Here is a 15,624-nt window from a genome sequence, read left to right on the forward strand (position 1 = left end):
CAAATTCAAAGAGCAGTTATGTCTGCCCTGTTACATGAAGCTCTTCTGCCTTATTTTTTTTTTTTTTTGCGTCTCTTTTTTTCTTGGTAAAATAGGGAAACAAGTTGTTGGTTACACCCAGTATTTACTATGCATATTTGAATTAATTAGAAGAATAGCTATGCTGGATCTGCCCAAGGGGTCCATCTTGTTCAGTGACCCACCAAACAGGTGGGAGTTATACCAGTACTGAGAATGTGATAGTATTGTCCTAGTCTCCAGCTTTTCAATTAAGAGAATTACTGTAGTTAAAGATAATTATTTTATTCATTGTTTTTAAAATTTTATTTCACTTTTATCTCTTTTTTAATGATTTACATACTACTGTCTCTATATAAGATTTCCCAGAATGGTGTGGAGATCGCTTTTTAGTCAGCTCTCCAATAGCATTTTTGACTTTATGCCTCTCTCTATTTTTCCTATCCCTGCTTCCTTCTTATTGATTACTTTTCTTCTAAATTAGGCAGACATTAGCATACTTACTCTAACTGGATTTAATTTACATTTCTTTGATGTGGAGTTTCTCCTTTATCTATCTATTCTTCACCTTCTCTCTTTTTTTTTCTCTTTCTTGATTATTTTCATTTCACTAGGCATTTTAAATTTCTAGTGACATTAACCTACATAAAGGTGATTTCTGTTACTCATATTTTAGCGCGTTCTGCTTTAACAGGGACTCAGAAATTCACTGAGGAATATGACAGTTCTTTTTGCTCATTGCAAAGGCTTCTGGGCAAATTAAAGAGTTTTAACACAATTATGCGGCTGTAATACACAAGCAGATATAAACTGCTTAAGGGGTCTCACAACATAATTGGCATGATTTGGGTGTCTAAGCATCAATCTCTCATGTGTTTTAGGTACCTTAGAGACTCTGAAACATCTTCATGAAGTGGCAGATATGACACAGGACCTTTAGAAATTTGACATTTTCTGGAGTGGCAGCTCTGGGTTTGGCAGGATACCCTGGGGTATCTAAAATGTTACTAGTCTCATATACATAGCCAGCTGAATTCCACACCAGATCTTTTATTTCATGTTCTTAACATGCTGTAACACTTTGAGCTACAGTCTTATCTGCAGTGTATGCAGTGCTGTGCACCAAAACCTAGATTTTGGGAAATACTGTCTTGTGTTTCGCCAGTATCTCCCAACACACCTAAGAGCTGGGGTTATGCTGAGAGGTCCTGTTTGCTTTAAGTGCGTTTTTTGCAGCCTCTGTGGTATATATATACATTGTCTGAACCATTGCCAGGGAAGAGACATGATACTGCAATCTTTCTAAAGAAAAAATCATTAATAGTAATTTGACTGTTTTCAAATTCCTATTGTGTATACAGAGTTAGACATATTGAACATCAGTGTCTTTCTGGCTTTCCAGTTAGTTAAAAAATTAAATAGTGGCACCTATTTTGGAAAATTAGTGAGATTTTAGTATCTGCATTGTTTTTATAAACTGTCTGAAGTCTGTGTCGTTAAATCTCTCATTGAAGGAGTGGGACACAAGCTTTTAGTTGTTTAAGAAAATGCATAGTTTAATTTTTAAAAAAAAATAACTTTCCCAATCTTGTGGGTGGTTGGTGGTGTATTTTCTTTTTTGTATTACATTTTCAAGTATCAGTGAATGTATATGCAAAATTTGAAATATTAATTCCAAATAACTAATAGTGTATCTTTTTTTTTCATCTCCATAGTAAGGGAGATTCTTCAAACCTTCTCTGAGCAGTTCCTTGGTTTCCTATATTCCTTGAAGCAAATAAATCACTAGTAATAGAAATTAAAGGAAATAAGATAGGAATACCAAAAAAAGGTCACTTTAACCATCTGCCTTATTCAAGACAAGATCAGTAATTCCTGATGGATGTCATTCTAATACACTCTGATAATTCAACATTTTTCTACAGTCATCTCAGCAATCTATTCCAGCACACATAGTATTTATGAAAGTTTCCTTTCCAAATATTTACTGAAATTTAAACACTTTGCCTTCTTGTATTAATAAATATATATATTTTCTTCTTATTGCAGCAATCTTTTTCATTAAAGACTAGAATTCATCTTTCTGACTCATTCTCTCACTAGACTAAATAAATCATTTTTTTTCCCCATATATTACATTTTTAAGACCTCTGGTCTTCCTCTTGTCTCTCTTCTGGACTCCAAGTAGTCACTTCAGAGTTTTCTTCCAGTTTTCAACTGAAAACTCAGTTTGCAGATGAAGTATTTAAAGCTGAGATATTTCTACCTGCAAGTACCATCCCCTGCTTTTTTTTTTTTTTTAGATTGTCCCCAACCACTGACCCTACAAAAGTATCATGTTGAATTTTGTGTAAATGCCTAGAGAAACTTTATAAGAGGACTTTTTTTTCATTGCATTTGCTGATATTGTTGGGAAAGGAAAAAAGAGAGGCAGCCCCTTCAACTCTGATTCTGACTGAAATGATCCTCTGATGATGTCATCCATAACCTTCTGTGCTTTAGAGTGAAAATATTATTTCATATCCTAAAGCTGGAGAAATTGTAGAATTTTCTCAGTGGCACAATATTTTACAACTAGCATGTGAATTTACTGCTGAAACTCAGCAGAAAATTATTTTAGAGATTTTAACAAACGAATCAATTATACAGGTGTTGAAAATAATGAAGATGATAAAACTCTTTAATCAAGCGCAGTGCTGTGCAAGTCATGACAAAAATTAGCTGAGCAACAAAATTATTTTTCCCTTGGAATGTTTTACTTCCCTTCTGATAATAATGATAAAGTCAGTTTGTGCTACTTGACAGTCATGATTTCTTTTTATCTCTCTAAATGCAATGGAAGTCTTCCAGTTCAAAATTATGCTTTGATTTGAGGAATGAGTAGAATATTTCTGACTGGCTAGCTTACAGACTAATTTCTAATAGTTTGGTGGGAGGAGGTTTCTGGTGTTGCTCTAGAGCAAATGGTATTCAGTCTGGACAGTCCCATATGTGGTGTGTAACCTTCCCGCCCCTCCACCCTACCCCCCAAATAAACCAAGCCAAACCAAAACCAAACCCATCTCGCATTACAAAATCCAGAAACATCTCTCTTTTGGTGCTTCATTCATGCACCTTAAATACTTCCTAGTGGTACTGCTGAATTTGTTTCCTTCGTGGTCCTCTACCATTAATAATAAAAAATAAGTACAAGGAACGTCAGAGTTTAATTCCTGATAAGCTTCTATCTCCTCGTTTGATTCTTAAATGTACTGAATGCATGCTGTCATTGTAGTTTTATCCCCTGTTTTTTCCTTGCAAGTGCATTATCTGGTATTTAAAAATGTAACAATACTACAGCCTTTCCTTCACTGCAAGCACTAGCATGTTATCTTTCTTTCAAGTTTCCTACACTTTTCATGAAAATTGCCAGGAACTTTGAGAGTTATCCAGATTTGCTTAGAAATGGCCCAGCAATTATTGAATTCATTGCTCAATAATATCAGCAGATAGATGTTTGGACACTGAGTCTTTTAAGTCATGTCTCCAAGAAAAGAAAGGTGAGGGCAGTGAAAAAGTTTTTCTGTACATTGATCTTTTTATTTAGTGTTAATACTCATAGGAAACTTGTTTATAAAATGTTACCTGAAATTAAGACAACTGTGTAGCAGTAGCAAGAACATCTGATTAATGACAAATGTGTCAGCTTGGCTTCTAGAAAATTAAGTCAGAGGCTGCAAAGTTGCAGACAATTCTTTCTATTTCCATTGTGTTTGAGGAGGGTGCAGAGGGGGTATGAAAAGACAGGTTTTTCACAATTGCAACTTTGCTAGCTATAGCTTCTGCTTTAGGTGTTATTTTCCTATTATTGTTTTCGTGTGGAGACATGTGTGTGTCCTTGCATGGGTTCAGGCTTGCATGATTGATTAAAAAAAAAAAAAAAAAAAAAAAAAAAGAACAAGTTCAGCTCACCCAGCAGAGTTCATAGCCCTCTGGCATTTAATTATGTCACTCTGCAAACTATATTCAGGAAGCTTTTTATTTTTTTTCTGTTTTTTCACAGGCTTTTCATAAAGCTACTACATCTTTATTGGCTACATTGAATATGTGTCAAAGGAGTTGTTTTTCATGCTGCATGAATGCGCTGATGCTGTGATCTGCTTTTGGCAACTATAAAATAGAAAACAGCAACATTAGTACAATAGAATAGGAACAGCACAGGACACACAAGTGAGAGAACAGCTACTGCATAGCCTGTCTCATATAAGTGTTGTTAATAATGGATCAGGAACCTCTCTGAGGCTCTGGGATAAGTCAGATAAAAATGATAACCAATTTTGTGGTGCGTGCATGACAAAAACTCAGTTTCGGGTTGCATAGTTAATAGCATCAAATACCATAAATGACAGCAAAATTTATGGGTTTATAATTTAGGGTACAGAATACTATTCTATACAAAAAACCAAAACTCTTTCATAAGGCTTTGAAAACAGATGTGTGAGGGGAACTTTTTTTTTAATATTATAGTTTTTCTTGAAAGGTGAGAAAATTGTTATCAGAATACTGGGGTTAAAAATGAACTACCTAGTGGTAAATAACTCAACCTTGCTAAAACAAAGAGGAAGTGTACCTAGTGTACAAGCAGCATCTCATGAGGTTTTGTGCCCACATTACCAAAAAAGGTGTTCTTTGGATGGGCAGAAAGGAAAAACCCAAGAGTCAAGCCAGCTGAAGTGGCCATCTCTTCTTACTGTTTTTAAATGGAGACAAAGTTTGGAAGAGCGCCTACTGAAGAAGAAGAAAACTAGATTGAATTGTTTTCAGGTAATGTGTCAGTCACAGAATATGTTGGCTGCTGTAAGTAAGATGTTTAAATATAATCAGCAACTGCATGTGGTTGTGTCTAAGACATTAACGTTAGATATGTCATATATCATTCCTAATTTGCAGTAATGTTTTGGAAACTTGTTATGAATATGTTTTCATAATTTTTATTAGTGCACAGCCAAGTATGTGATGCTTTAATAAACTGAGTTCTTACTGATGCTTTTTGAATGATTAGCGAATACAACTTAGTAGGTTTTGCTGAAAAACATAGAGTCTTCTTTGCAACATCTCATATAAGTGTTCTGAAGTAGGGGGGTAATTCATTTTGAGTATAAATATGGTGATATTAATTTTGCAGTGCATATAATGAGTGTTTTGTATTACATTTCAGAGATTCCAAATGAAATCTTATCCACTCTGCATTGTATTTTTTCTTTTCCATATTTGATTAAAAGCAAATTGAAATTAAAATATAAACATAGCAATTATGAAAGATGAATGTTGACAGTCACTGTAATGTTTGCAAGAGAGTGCAAGTTATCAACACATTTCAGCTTCATATTTTGAAGTCCCACATTAAACTGCATGAAATAAATATATATTTGGAAAAGGTAAAAATACAATAAAAATGGTATCTCAGTATGACTCAGTAAGAGTCTGGTTAATTTCGAAGTCTTCTGCTGACTTCAGTACAAGCAGAATTTCAGTAATGTCAAACTACAACACTGGAATATTTAATGTAGTAGACTGTATATAATGCTATGTATATATGTTTTCAGGATATTTGTGTAGTGAACTCGGTGTCTTTTATTATGTTGCTACTCTGATTTAAAAATTCATTCTCATCAATGTTGTTACTCGTAGATGGACAGTTATAATTCATGGGTATAATGATACCTTGTTCTAAGCTAACCTTCAAGCAGAAATCCTTTTAAACTTCAGAAGACAAAACTTAACTGTGCAAAAGAGTATAAAGCATTTTTTAATGAGGAATTGATTATATTATAGTTCTGATAGCACTGCTTGACTAATAAAAGTGAGTGGATCATAACAATCATTCAGAATTCCATACTTTTCAGAAGCTTCACTTTTTAAAATTAAATGCAGTGCAGACTCTAATAGACGACTATTTTAAAGAATTCTTGTACTATTCATATTCAGAATAATCATTTACAGCGTGAATGGCATTGTACTCGTTTGACAGTGTTAAGAGCAAAATCAAAAAATGCTCTGGAAAATACTTTTTTTTTCCACCTTTTATTGAACCTCTCTTTATCAAAAAAATACAAAATCAACAAATTCTAGAAAAGATATATTTTAAAATGTACTTCTTGTGTTCTCATGAAATAAAATAGAATTCTGTTTAAATGTTCCATTACACATGTAACTGATAAAAACAAATATGTAAGTTTTTCATCTTTACATCATTATTGTGTGCTAGTGGAGGTAAAAATTTTTGAAGGAGGCAACTTTGTGTAAGTCTAAAATAGATCTAAAATATCATCATGTTTAACATAGAAAAATCTACAGATACTCGAATACAAGAGCTTTGCTGTTACAATATAGACAAACTTTATGATGCTATGTGAATTTTCATATTACGATATGTTTGAAACAATTTGTGGAATCTCTCTAGCAGCTTGGTATTGACATTGAGTGTAGGTGATTGCATCTTAAGTAGAGGAAAAAAGTTGTGTTCGTATATTGCCTAATTTGAGTTTGGGATGAATAGTCAAGAATTATATTTATTAGGTGACGATAAATTGCAAGTTTACGTAGCTAAGACAGTCTGGATGATGAATTACAAAAGGATCTTAAAAGACTGAGATAAAATGGCTGATGAAATTTAGTATGAATGTGTAAAACAATGCACATGGTGGTGGAGACTGGGTGAACAGTTTTAATAAGATGGGCTCTGGGTACCTAGGACAGATCTTAGAGTCATGATAGTTCCCAGATAAGATTACCTCAATAGTTCTTAAAAAACCCAACAAACCCCAAACCCATTCTCTCATACTAGAAATTACTAGAAAATAATAGAGCACAGAAAAAGGCCAACATGACCAGAAATTAAGAGAACAGAAATGGAGCGACAGATAGGAGTTACTTTTTCAGTGAGGTATCCTTGAGGCAAGAGAGAATAGGATTGGGGGGGGGGGGGGGGGTTCACCTCTTGAAGCAAGTGATGGGGAGATGCAGTATACAGGTCATTTTGAGGACACAGCACGGGGGCCACATATCACAGCAGGCCATAGTCCAGAAGGTAAAATCAGCCAAGAACATCCTCAGGTACAACAGAAAGAGCACAGAGTCCTACCCAGTCTACAACTACTAAGACATTCCATCCTCCAGCTCATCTGAGTTATCTGCTGGAGAAGGATGGATGACAAAGTGCACACCTAGACAGAGCAGCGATGTCATGGGGATAAGTTTAGGGTGCCAGGTGATAGCATTGGGGGGGTTACACAACACCAAATGGAAGAGGGGGGTGCTGAGTGAGTTCTTCTCCCTGATATCCAGTGACAAGGCACATGGGAATGGTTCAGAGCTGCACCAGAGAAGGTTTAGACTGGATATTAGGAAACATTTCTGTACTAAGAGGGTGGCCAAACACTGGAACGAGCTTCCTAGAGAGGTGGTTGACGCCCCAAGCCTGTTAGTGTTTAAGACACATTTGGGCAATGGTCTTAATAATTTGCTTTAACTTTTGGTCAGCCTGAATTGATCAGGCAGTTGGACTAGATGATCCTTGTAGGTCCCTTCCAACTGAAAATTATTCTATTCTGTTCTATTATATTATATTGTGTGTATTCCCATGCTACTGGTGGTGGAGGAAGGCCTCATTTCCAAAGTTTGGTGTCTGAGGTGGTGCAGATTTTAGTTAAGGAATTGCAGTAATGACCTTCCTCCACTCTCCTTTCTGCTCATACAGGAGAGTAGGAGATGAGCTCCTAAAAGAGGAATCAGCACACCCAGATATAGAAACTGGGTGGGAATTGTCCTTTTTCCTCTTCTGGCTACTGTGGGACGCAGGATATTGGGGTGATGGCCTCTTGGTCCAACCAATATTGCTGTTCTTATGTTCTTACATTTGATTGGGAGGTAGTATCTTTGACAGATTGAGATTTTTTGGTTTGTACTGCTTTTGGCTGGGGTAGAGTCAATTTTCTTCATAGTAGCTTTTATGGTGCTCTGTTTTGGATTTATGATGAAAACAGTGTTGATAACACAAGGATGTTTTAGTTATTGCTGGGCAGTGCTTACACAGCATGAAGATCTCTGCTCTTCAGACTTCCCTGCTGTCAAGTAGGCTGGGGGTGCACAAGAGGTTGGGAAGGGACACAGCTGGGACAGCTGACCCCAGTTGACCAAAGGGATATCCCAGACCATATGCTGCTGAGCTCATCAATAAAAGCTGGAAGAAGAATGAGGAAGGTGGGGGGGACATTTGGATTCATGGTGTTTGTCTTCTCAAGTCACTGTTACACGTGATGGAGCCCAAGTTTCCTGGGGTTGGCTGAGCACCTGCTTGCACATGGGAAGTGCTGAATGAATACCTTGTTTTGCTTTGCTTCCATGACCAGCTTTTGCTTTAGCTATTAAACTGTCTTTATCTCAACATATGAGTTTGTGCACTTTTCCAAGTCTCTCTACCATCCCACTGGGAGGGAGGGACTGAGCAGCTATATGGGGCTTAGCTGCCTATTGGGGTTAAACCACAAGAGTTTTTTTAGCAGACCATGGATTTTATCATGACTTATAATATCTGAGAATGGAAAATTAAGTTTATTTATTCTTAAGTAAATTGTTATTAAAAATCATAACACTATTCAGTTTGCAGTATGGTTTGAAGGCTGGTGAGAAGCCAAAAAAAGGAGAAAAAGATCGTGAAAGTTTCAGGTGAAAAAAGAAACTGTCAGACATAAGCAGGCTTATCATGCCTTAGAGAGGGTATGCATACAGTCAAACCAACCCTTTTTAAAGATTTCTACTTAAGATTTGTTTGAAGATGAACATATAGTGGTAGGTGATTGGATTTATTGCTTTGGGAACCTTGGTTAAAGAGTGATGAATCAAATTGTCTTCTCATGGTGAAGTTCAGCCACTAAGACTGGGACATCTCTTTTCTGCTGCTTGTCCTGCCTTGAGGACTTGGATTAGCACCAGGGACTCATGAAACAGCACAAATGGTTTCTGTAATCTCTCACTAACCTCAGCAGGTATTTCACCTGAAATATCACATGCTTTAATGGCTGGCAGTTCAGCCTGGAAACAGCCTTTTAGATGCCCTCTTCCTATGATTTTATTTTTGCATCTGAGAAAGAAAAATTAATATCTTATTTGCAATCAAATGAGACTGCTTTTAATTGTGCTTCATAATGAGCTGGGAGCCCTTCTCACCCTATATATAGGCCTTTATCACTGAACATTTTCAAAATCTGATTATTAAAGTTCCTTGAAGTCTGATAACTCAGGAAAATCCTCATTGTCTAAATAAGGTCTCTCCTGAACCCTTTGACTGGTGAACCCAGGTTTATCTTTCACAGATGCTATCATGATAGCAGCAATTTTGACTTAGAGAACACAAGTACTGTGTACATGTCATATTTTTGTTCCCCTTTCCAGTCTTTAGCTCCCCTGAGAGGTCAGTATTCACCATGAAGAGTGCCATGTATTTAGCCTCAACTTAAGCTAAGTGCCTGCCATAAAAATTTTGCAGCATGTAATTTTAACAGGGAGATGGAGAAATTAATCATTTTCCTTTTCATGTAACTTGCAATTAGTTATATGCAGCATGCTCTGCCACCACTTGTATACAAAAAATCTGTGTTGTTTTGAGGCTACTCCATATGAGTTATGTTACATTACAGCCTGATGCAGTAGGTCTTTCCTTCTAGTTCTTGCAGTTTGTTGAGTACTAGTGTCCCTTATTACAGAATTGAATGGAATAAAAAATGTATTCAATTTCTTAATGTAATTTTACTCTAATTAAATAGTGAATGGAAACTACTATCTATAATTGTTTTACTGCATAAATCTTTCATGGCCACAACAAACCCTTACAGGAAGAAATACAGTCTTCCTTCTCCTTCTCCCTGAGTCTTCCCCTGCTGTCATTATCTTCATCTTGCCTTCTCGTGTTGTTTTTTGAAGTGCCAAAGTAGGGAGTTTCAAAAGCAAAGAATGAGAGACAATAAAAGCATGTTTCTTTTGTTTCACATGTACAAAGCAGTTGTCTTCTGGAGACAGAAACTGCAACTCCCTTAATAACTGGTCTTAGTCTACTATATTGAGCTGATTAGGCATGTAGATATTTCTGGACTACTTCCATACAAAATGCACATAGGTCAATATTGCAAGAGACCTGTGTTAACACCATTAAGAATGACGTGAAATATTTGGTAATTATAAATAATGTGCACCAAATTATTTTCTAAATACTTGTTCCTGTACAACTTCATCACATACAAGTTGCTGGTGAACTTTAAGAATTGATTCTACATAAAAATATATGAAAGATAAGAACTTGTAGCTGTGCCCTGTCCTTTGAGGGTACAAGAGCTCCACTGAAGAGGTGAGAAGGGGTAGGGCTGGAGAACAGCATTTCATCTCATGAAGTTCTTCTCTGGTATTTGACTTCAGTCTGACATGTTTAAGACAAATTTAGCTTTTTAAATCACTAGGTTTAATAAAATCCAAACCAGACAATTATTTCCAGGCTGGGAATAAAACATGGTATAATTTTGCACAAGCTTAGGAACATCAATAAGCAGTAGATGGGACTGCTGTGGATGGAATTGGAAACTGTCTTTTAGAATCCTGTCACTGTGGTAGAGAAGCACCACATAAAATGCAACTTTAATATTTGAAACCTAGAAACATTGTAGCTCAACGAGCTTTTATTAAGAGAGCTGGAGTACTGCTTTGCTAGCTCATTTGAAGGGGGTTTATAGGTACATTTCATAATTATATTCTTTGTGTTAAAAATAAAACTAGCCTGTGAAACACTCAGAAAAGACGTGGAGTTTTATAGTCAATGTTTATTTGTTTAAAAGAGTGCCATGCTGGACATCCTGGTCTAGAGTGAACTAGGGTAGAAGCAAAGCTGGTGTTTACTTTCAAGTTTCTCCTATCTGTCTTCTTCAGGACAGTTTTCAGTGTGTGAAACTGGGACAAGTGTGATACCAAACCACTATATGATGCAGGAAAGTGTATCTAGAAAAGCTGGAGGAGGAGTTCATGCTAAGGATTGCAAAAAGAATCACAGAGATGGACTAAGGTAGAAAGTGGTCACTGTCCTGCTTCCCTCCCACCCTGGTTTAGAGATGTCCATTTGATTCCAATACAGAATAAAACTCTATATCAAATCCCCAAAGCTTTCATAAAATACAATTATTTGTGGGCATCTCAAATGCTGATTAGGATTTGTGAATGAGGTCATGGGAATGAGCAAGACTGTCTTTCCTCATATAGGGATTCCATGGAGTTGTTCATATCACTTACTGTATTTCACGTCATTTCCATGAAGAAGAAAATGTGTTTGCAAAATAGGGTGGACATCAGTGGTGCTGTAGTAATGATGCAGGTGTGTGGGATTCCTAAAAATACTGAGTGGTGAATTCTTTCAATAAAAGACTTTGAGGGATTGGAAGCAAGTTATATACTTTATTCACTGGGATTTGCATGTTGTACTAGTGTTTTGATCATTCAAATAGTTCTACAAATCTGTTTTATTTACTGTAGTCGGATTATACTAACCAAAATACTTCTGTGAACACACTGCATGGGATTTTAGGTAAAAGCAGTAATATTTGACTACCATGGTATGTGTATATTTTCTGGAGGTGGGATTGATGACCCTGAATTATATTTTTTTTTTCCTGAAACTTCAATACTTGCTGCAAGTTAAACCTTAAACGTTGCACTCAGAGGAAAGTGATTGTTGTTAAATAGATAATGGGGGCTAATAAAGCTGCAGTAGTTCATCCTTCTGATTCCTAACACAATCTTTTTATAATGTGAGAAACAGGGAACAAACAATGTGCCATCTTGTGGCCTCTGTAGCCACTGCAGTTAAATAGCGAACGGTCAGGTGTTGGCTGAACTATTTTTCATCATCCTTTCTTTTTAACTGATAAGTAGCATACAAGCTCTAGGTAGGAGAAGAAGTGGGAAATGGGACTCTTTTTGGAGAGGAAGAACATTGTAGGCCACTGGAGAGGTATTGAGGTGAAGCATAGTAATTGGGGTATTTTTTATTTTTCTCCCTTACTCCTATTTTCCAGCAGATAATGTCATCCTTGAAGCAATTTTCAGTAATTGTTCTTCACTCATCTAAATGTAATGCTCTCTGCAATGGTGTAGTCAGCTTCTGTTTGTGTATTCTACCCGTACTTCATAATTAAAACAATTAACATGCTGGCTGCTGTGTCTTTTAGATGGAAGCTTTTAGCAGTGTATAAACAGAAGGTCGCAGCTTAACCTGGTGCATTGTTTTACTTGACTAGCTTCAATATAGACAATAAAATATGTTATTTTTCTATTGCAAATAATGTAGCAATGATCAGGTTTTACCTGGATTTTGGAGAAAAGCAATGTAGTAAAGCGCAAAAAAAACAAACCCAATTATTTTGCAGCCCTAGGTCACATTTTTGAGAAAACCTTTATCTTCCTTGTAATTCATTTTGTGGCATATATTGACAGTTTACCTATGCAAAACTGTGAAATGGAATATTTCATGAATAATTTAAGTGTCTTTAAAGAGAAACATGAAGTTATAGTCAGTAGGGCTCTACTTCAGTGTTAGGAAGGATACCTCTGAGCCACAGCAGCAGAAAATGTGGCAAATAAGGGAGCATTTATGTGGGCAGGAGATAACTGGCAGATCAATTCATATATTAAACATGCCAGATGGCTTTCTGCAGAGTGACCTGCTGTTTTCAGTAGAAGGAATGAGAGGAGAGGACTCCCTTTGCTGTAGTACTATCTGCAGTGGGAGTGAATACTGGAGAGAGCACAGAAGTAACAGTTTAAAAAGCAAAAGAGAATAGTAGATCTATGGAAGGAAGCAAAGCTTTTGCCTTTCCAGGGTTTTTGTTCCATATGGCTGCTCCAGAGGCTCTGGTGACAGAGACAGTGACCAGAAATACAGCTATGGAATCAAAGACCATAACCATGGTGTTGATACTGCAGTACTGGGAGATCATTATCTCTTTTAATTTGAAGCATTTCCCTTACTATTAGAAGAATGGTGTATCTGAAATTGTTATTTTTTTCCTTTTTGGGATGAGTAAAAACGGTATTCATGAGGTATCCGAGGGATAATAGTGTCAAAGTCACAAACCACACTGATAACTGAAAGGACTTAGTGATTATTCTTTATGACTTTTATACAACATCTGCAAATCTCCTGTCTGCACAATCTTTCTTTAGGTTTCACCTGTACAGATTAGCTTGTTTCACAAAAGAGCAATGAAAACCAGCTTTGATCAGGTCGTTCAGTACCTGTGTCCATTCTTCAGTGTAAAAATTAACAGATAACATAGGGAAAAGTAAAATAACAGCATTATGAGCAGGCACTGGAACTTTTAGAATTCCAGCATAATCTATAGATCTATTAACCCTTGAAATATCTGCAACTGACAATGATTTATTTTCATATTAAGGTTTATTTGCATCTTACTTTCTTCATCTACAGAACACCTTAATGGAATTTTTTTTTTTCATTATATTAAAACATCATATAAAGAAACCCTGCTTGTCCAGATTTAACTGTAGGATGAAACCATTTGAAAAAGGGATGGGTTTTGATCTCTTTAAATTTTATCCAGATGAAGTCATTAACCTTCTTGTTTACTAAAGTTACATCCTCTCTTGTTTGAGTGTTTGGGAAATTTTGAAATTCATTGTTTAACTACCCTTCTTGAGGAAGCCCTACTGGAACACAGATTTCACAATCTTGCTAAATATTTACCTACTTCTGAATTTATTTTTATGAAGAGGTTGTCTGACAGGTTTATGATGGAACAATTGTGGCAGGATATGGAGAATTCATACTTCCTTGACTCTCTGCAGCAAGTTTAGAGTCTCATTGCTTGAAATAAATAAAAAATGTTGAATAACAACTGAAGATTTAAATATATTCATATTTCTGAGAATAATCCTATTAAGTCAGATCGGAAGTATAAAAGAGCAGGTTAAAGAAACACTTCATCTGCACAAATACTTTTCAGAACTCAGAACTCTATCTTGTTTTCAAAGAGAAAGCATGGTGCACATTTCTAGTCTTTCAAACTATTGTGCAAGCACTGGCCAAGTCAGAGAACAGTTGTATTTATCTTATTTTCAGCCAGAATATGGCATCAAGATTACTTGACTCTGTCTGATGATTTGACACCTTTGTGTGACTCATTCCTTCAGCTAGATTATTTTTGCACATGTTTCTAATCAGTTATCACTCCATTATTGCTATACAAGAAGATTGTGTGCTTTTAGATATTAATCTTGGAAAACCAGCAGCATGATTTGGCCTTTATGAGCAAATGCAATTTCTCTTTAATCTCTGTATTGAAATGAAACACAGAGATTATTTACAATGCAACCTTCAGTGTGATACTTAATATTCGGAAAAATATTCTGTCCCCATAGACATAATTTCACCTTTGAGATTTTAAAGGGGAGTCACACAACTACTGAGCAACAGAAAAGCAAACTTTCTTATACAAAAAGATCAAAAATATAAAATGAAAAAATTGTATGGAATGAATGTGTGAAGGAGTAGAAAGTATTTGAGATCTGTTTCGGCAAGTTGTGGTCCAGATCATCCTCATAAAATGGAAAGAAAGTAGAAGGACAAATATTTCTGCAAGTATGAAATGTCATGGAAAAAAAGGGTAAGGGAAAAGAAAAAAGGGGAAAAAAATAAAAGCAGCAAGCTTGATTTGGAGTATTTAAATAGAAATATACTATGTATGTATAATACAGAAAACATCTCTGATATCTTAAATATTATTCTTTATATAGATAAATGCATAGAGGTTTCAAACTCATATGTTGATATTTAAGATTCATAGCACAGACACCCTGTTGTTTAGATTTTAGAGCCCTCCTTTGGAGGACTCTAGTCCACAGTCCTGTTCAAAGCTCGGTCAATATTGATTTAACAGACAGTTGCTGTGGGCTTTATCCAACTTGGTCTTGGAAATCTCTAAGGATGGAGACTACACAACCTCTCTGGACAGCCTGTTCCAATCCTTAATTTCTTGTAGTGGTTGTCAGGATGTCAGCTGTGTGCTTTTCCTTTTTATTTTTTTCTTTACAAATTTGAGTCTCAGTTGGCCCTAGCTGAGACCAGAAAAGGAGAAAACTGTTGTGAAACAGATAATAGCATCATTGCTCTGCCATTAAACATATACCGTTTATTTTAATGAGATTATCTAGCATTTTTTAGGCCACTTATTGTCATTATTATATTTTCTAATTTATTTGACATTGGTTTGTTCTCTGCTGTTAATAACCGGGAACTGATTTTGCCCTGATCCACAGTGCTTTGCTTAGTGTATATTAGGTTACACTGTGTCTGGATTTTTTTCTTATTTCTGAAGATACTATGTAACTGCAAGCTATATTTAGCTTCTTTGCACACTTTCCTTTTTTTGAACCATGTGCCCGATCTCAACACTTAACTTTCAAAAACTTCCATTCTTGTTTTAATTCTTACAGTCTGTGGATGAATAGGATGTGAATATCCCAAAGTATAGAAAATGTTGAAGTGAGGAAATGTAGAAAACAAATCGATAA

General features: G+C 35.9%; 1 protein-coding gene across 17 annotated transcripts in view; it reads left to right on the forward strand.

The window, feature by feature from the left end:
* DLG2 (discs large MAGUK scaffold protein 2) overlaps window positions 1–15,624 on the forward strand; it is a 1,033,591-nt gene that overhangs the window by 544,742 nt on the left and 473,225 nt on the right. The window contains exon 1 of one of the 17 annotated variants that reach the window (XM_042793320.1): window positions 4,543–4,821. The exons of the other annotated variants lie outside the window; for them this stretch is intronic. Coding sequence (XP_042649254.1) covers window positions 4,573–4,821 — 249 coding nt within the window. The 5' untranslated portion in view covers window positions 4,543–4,572. Of the gene's footprint in view, window positions 1–4,542; window positions 4,822–15,624 lie in introns of those variants that run through there. 17 annotated transcript variants of the gene reach the window in all.

This window comes from Tyto alba, unplaced genomic scaffold (assembly GCF_018691265.1).
Source record: "Tyto alba isolate M040663 unplaced genomic scaffold, T.alba_DEE_v4.0 Super-Scaffold_2, whole genome shotgun sequence".
NCBI classification, from domain to species: domain Eukaryota; kingdom Metazoa; phylum Chordata; class Aves; order Strigiformes; family Tytonidae; genus Tyto; species Tyto alba.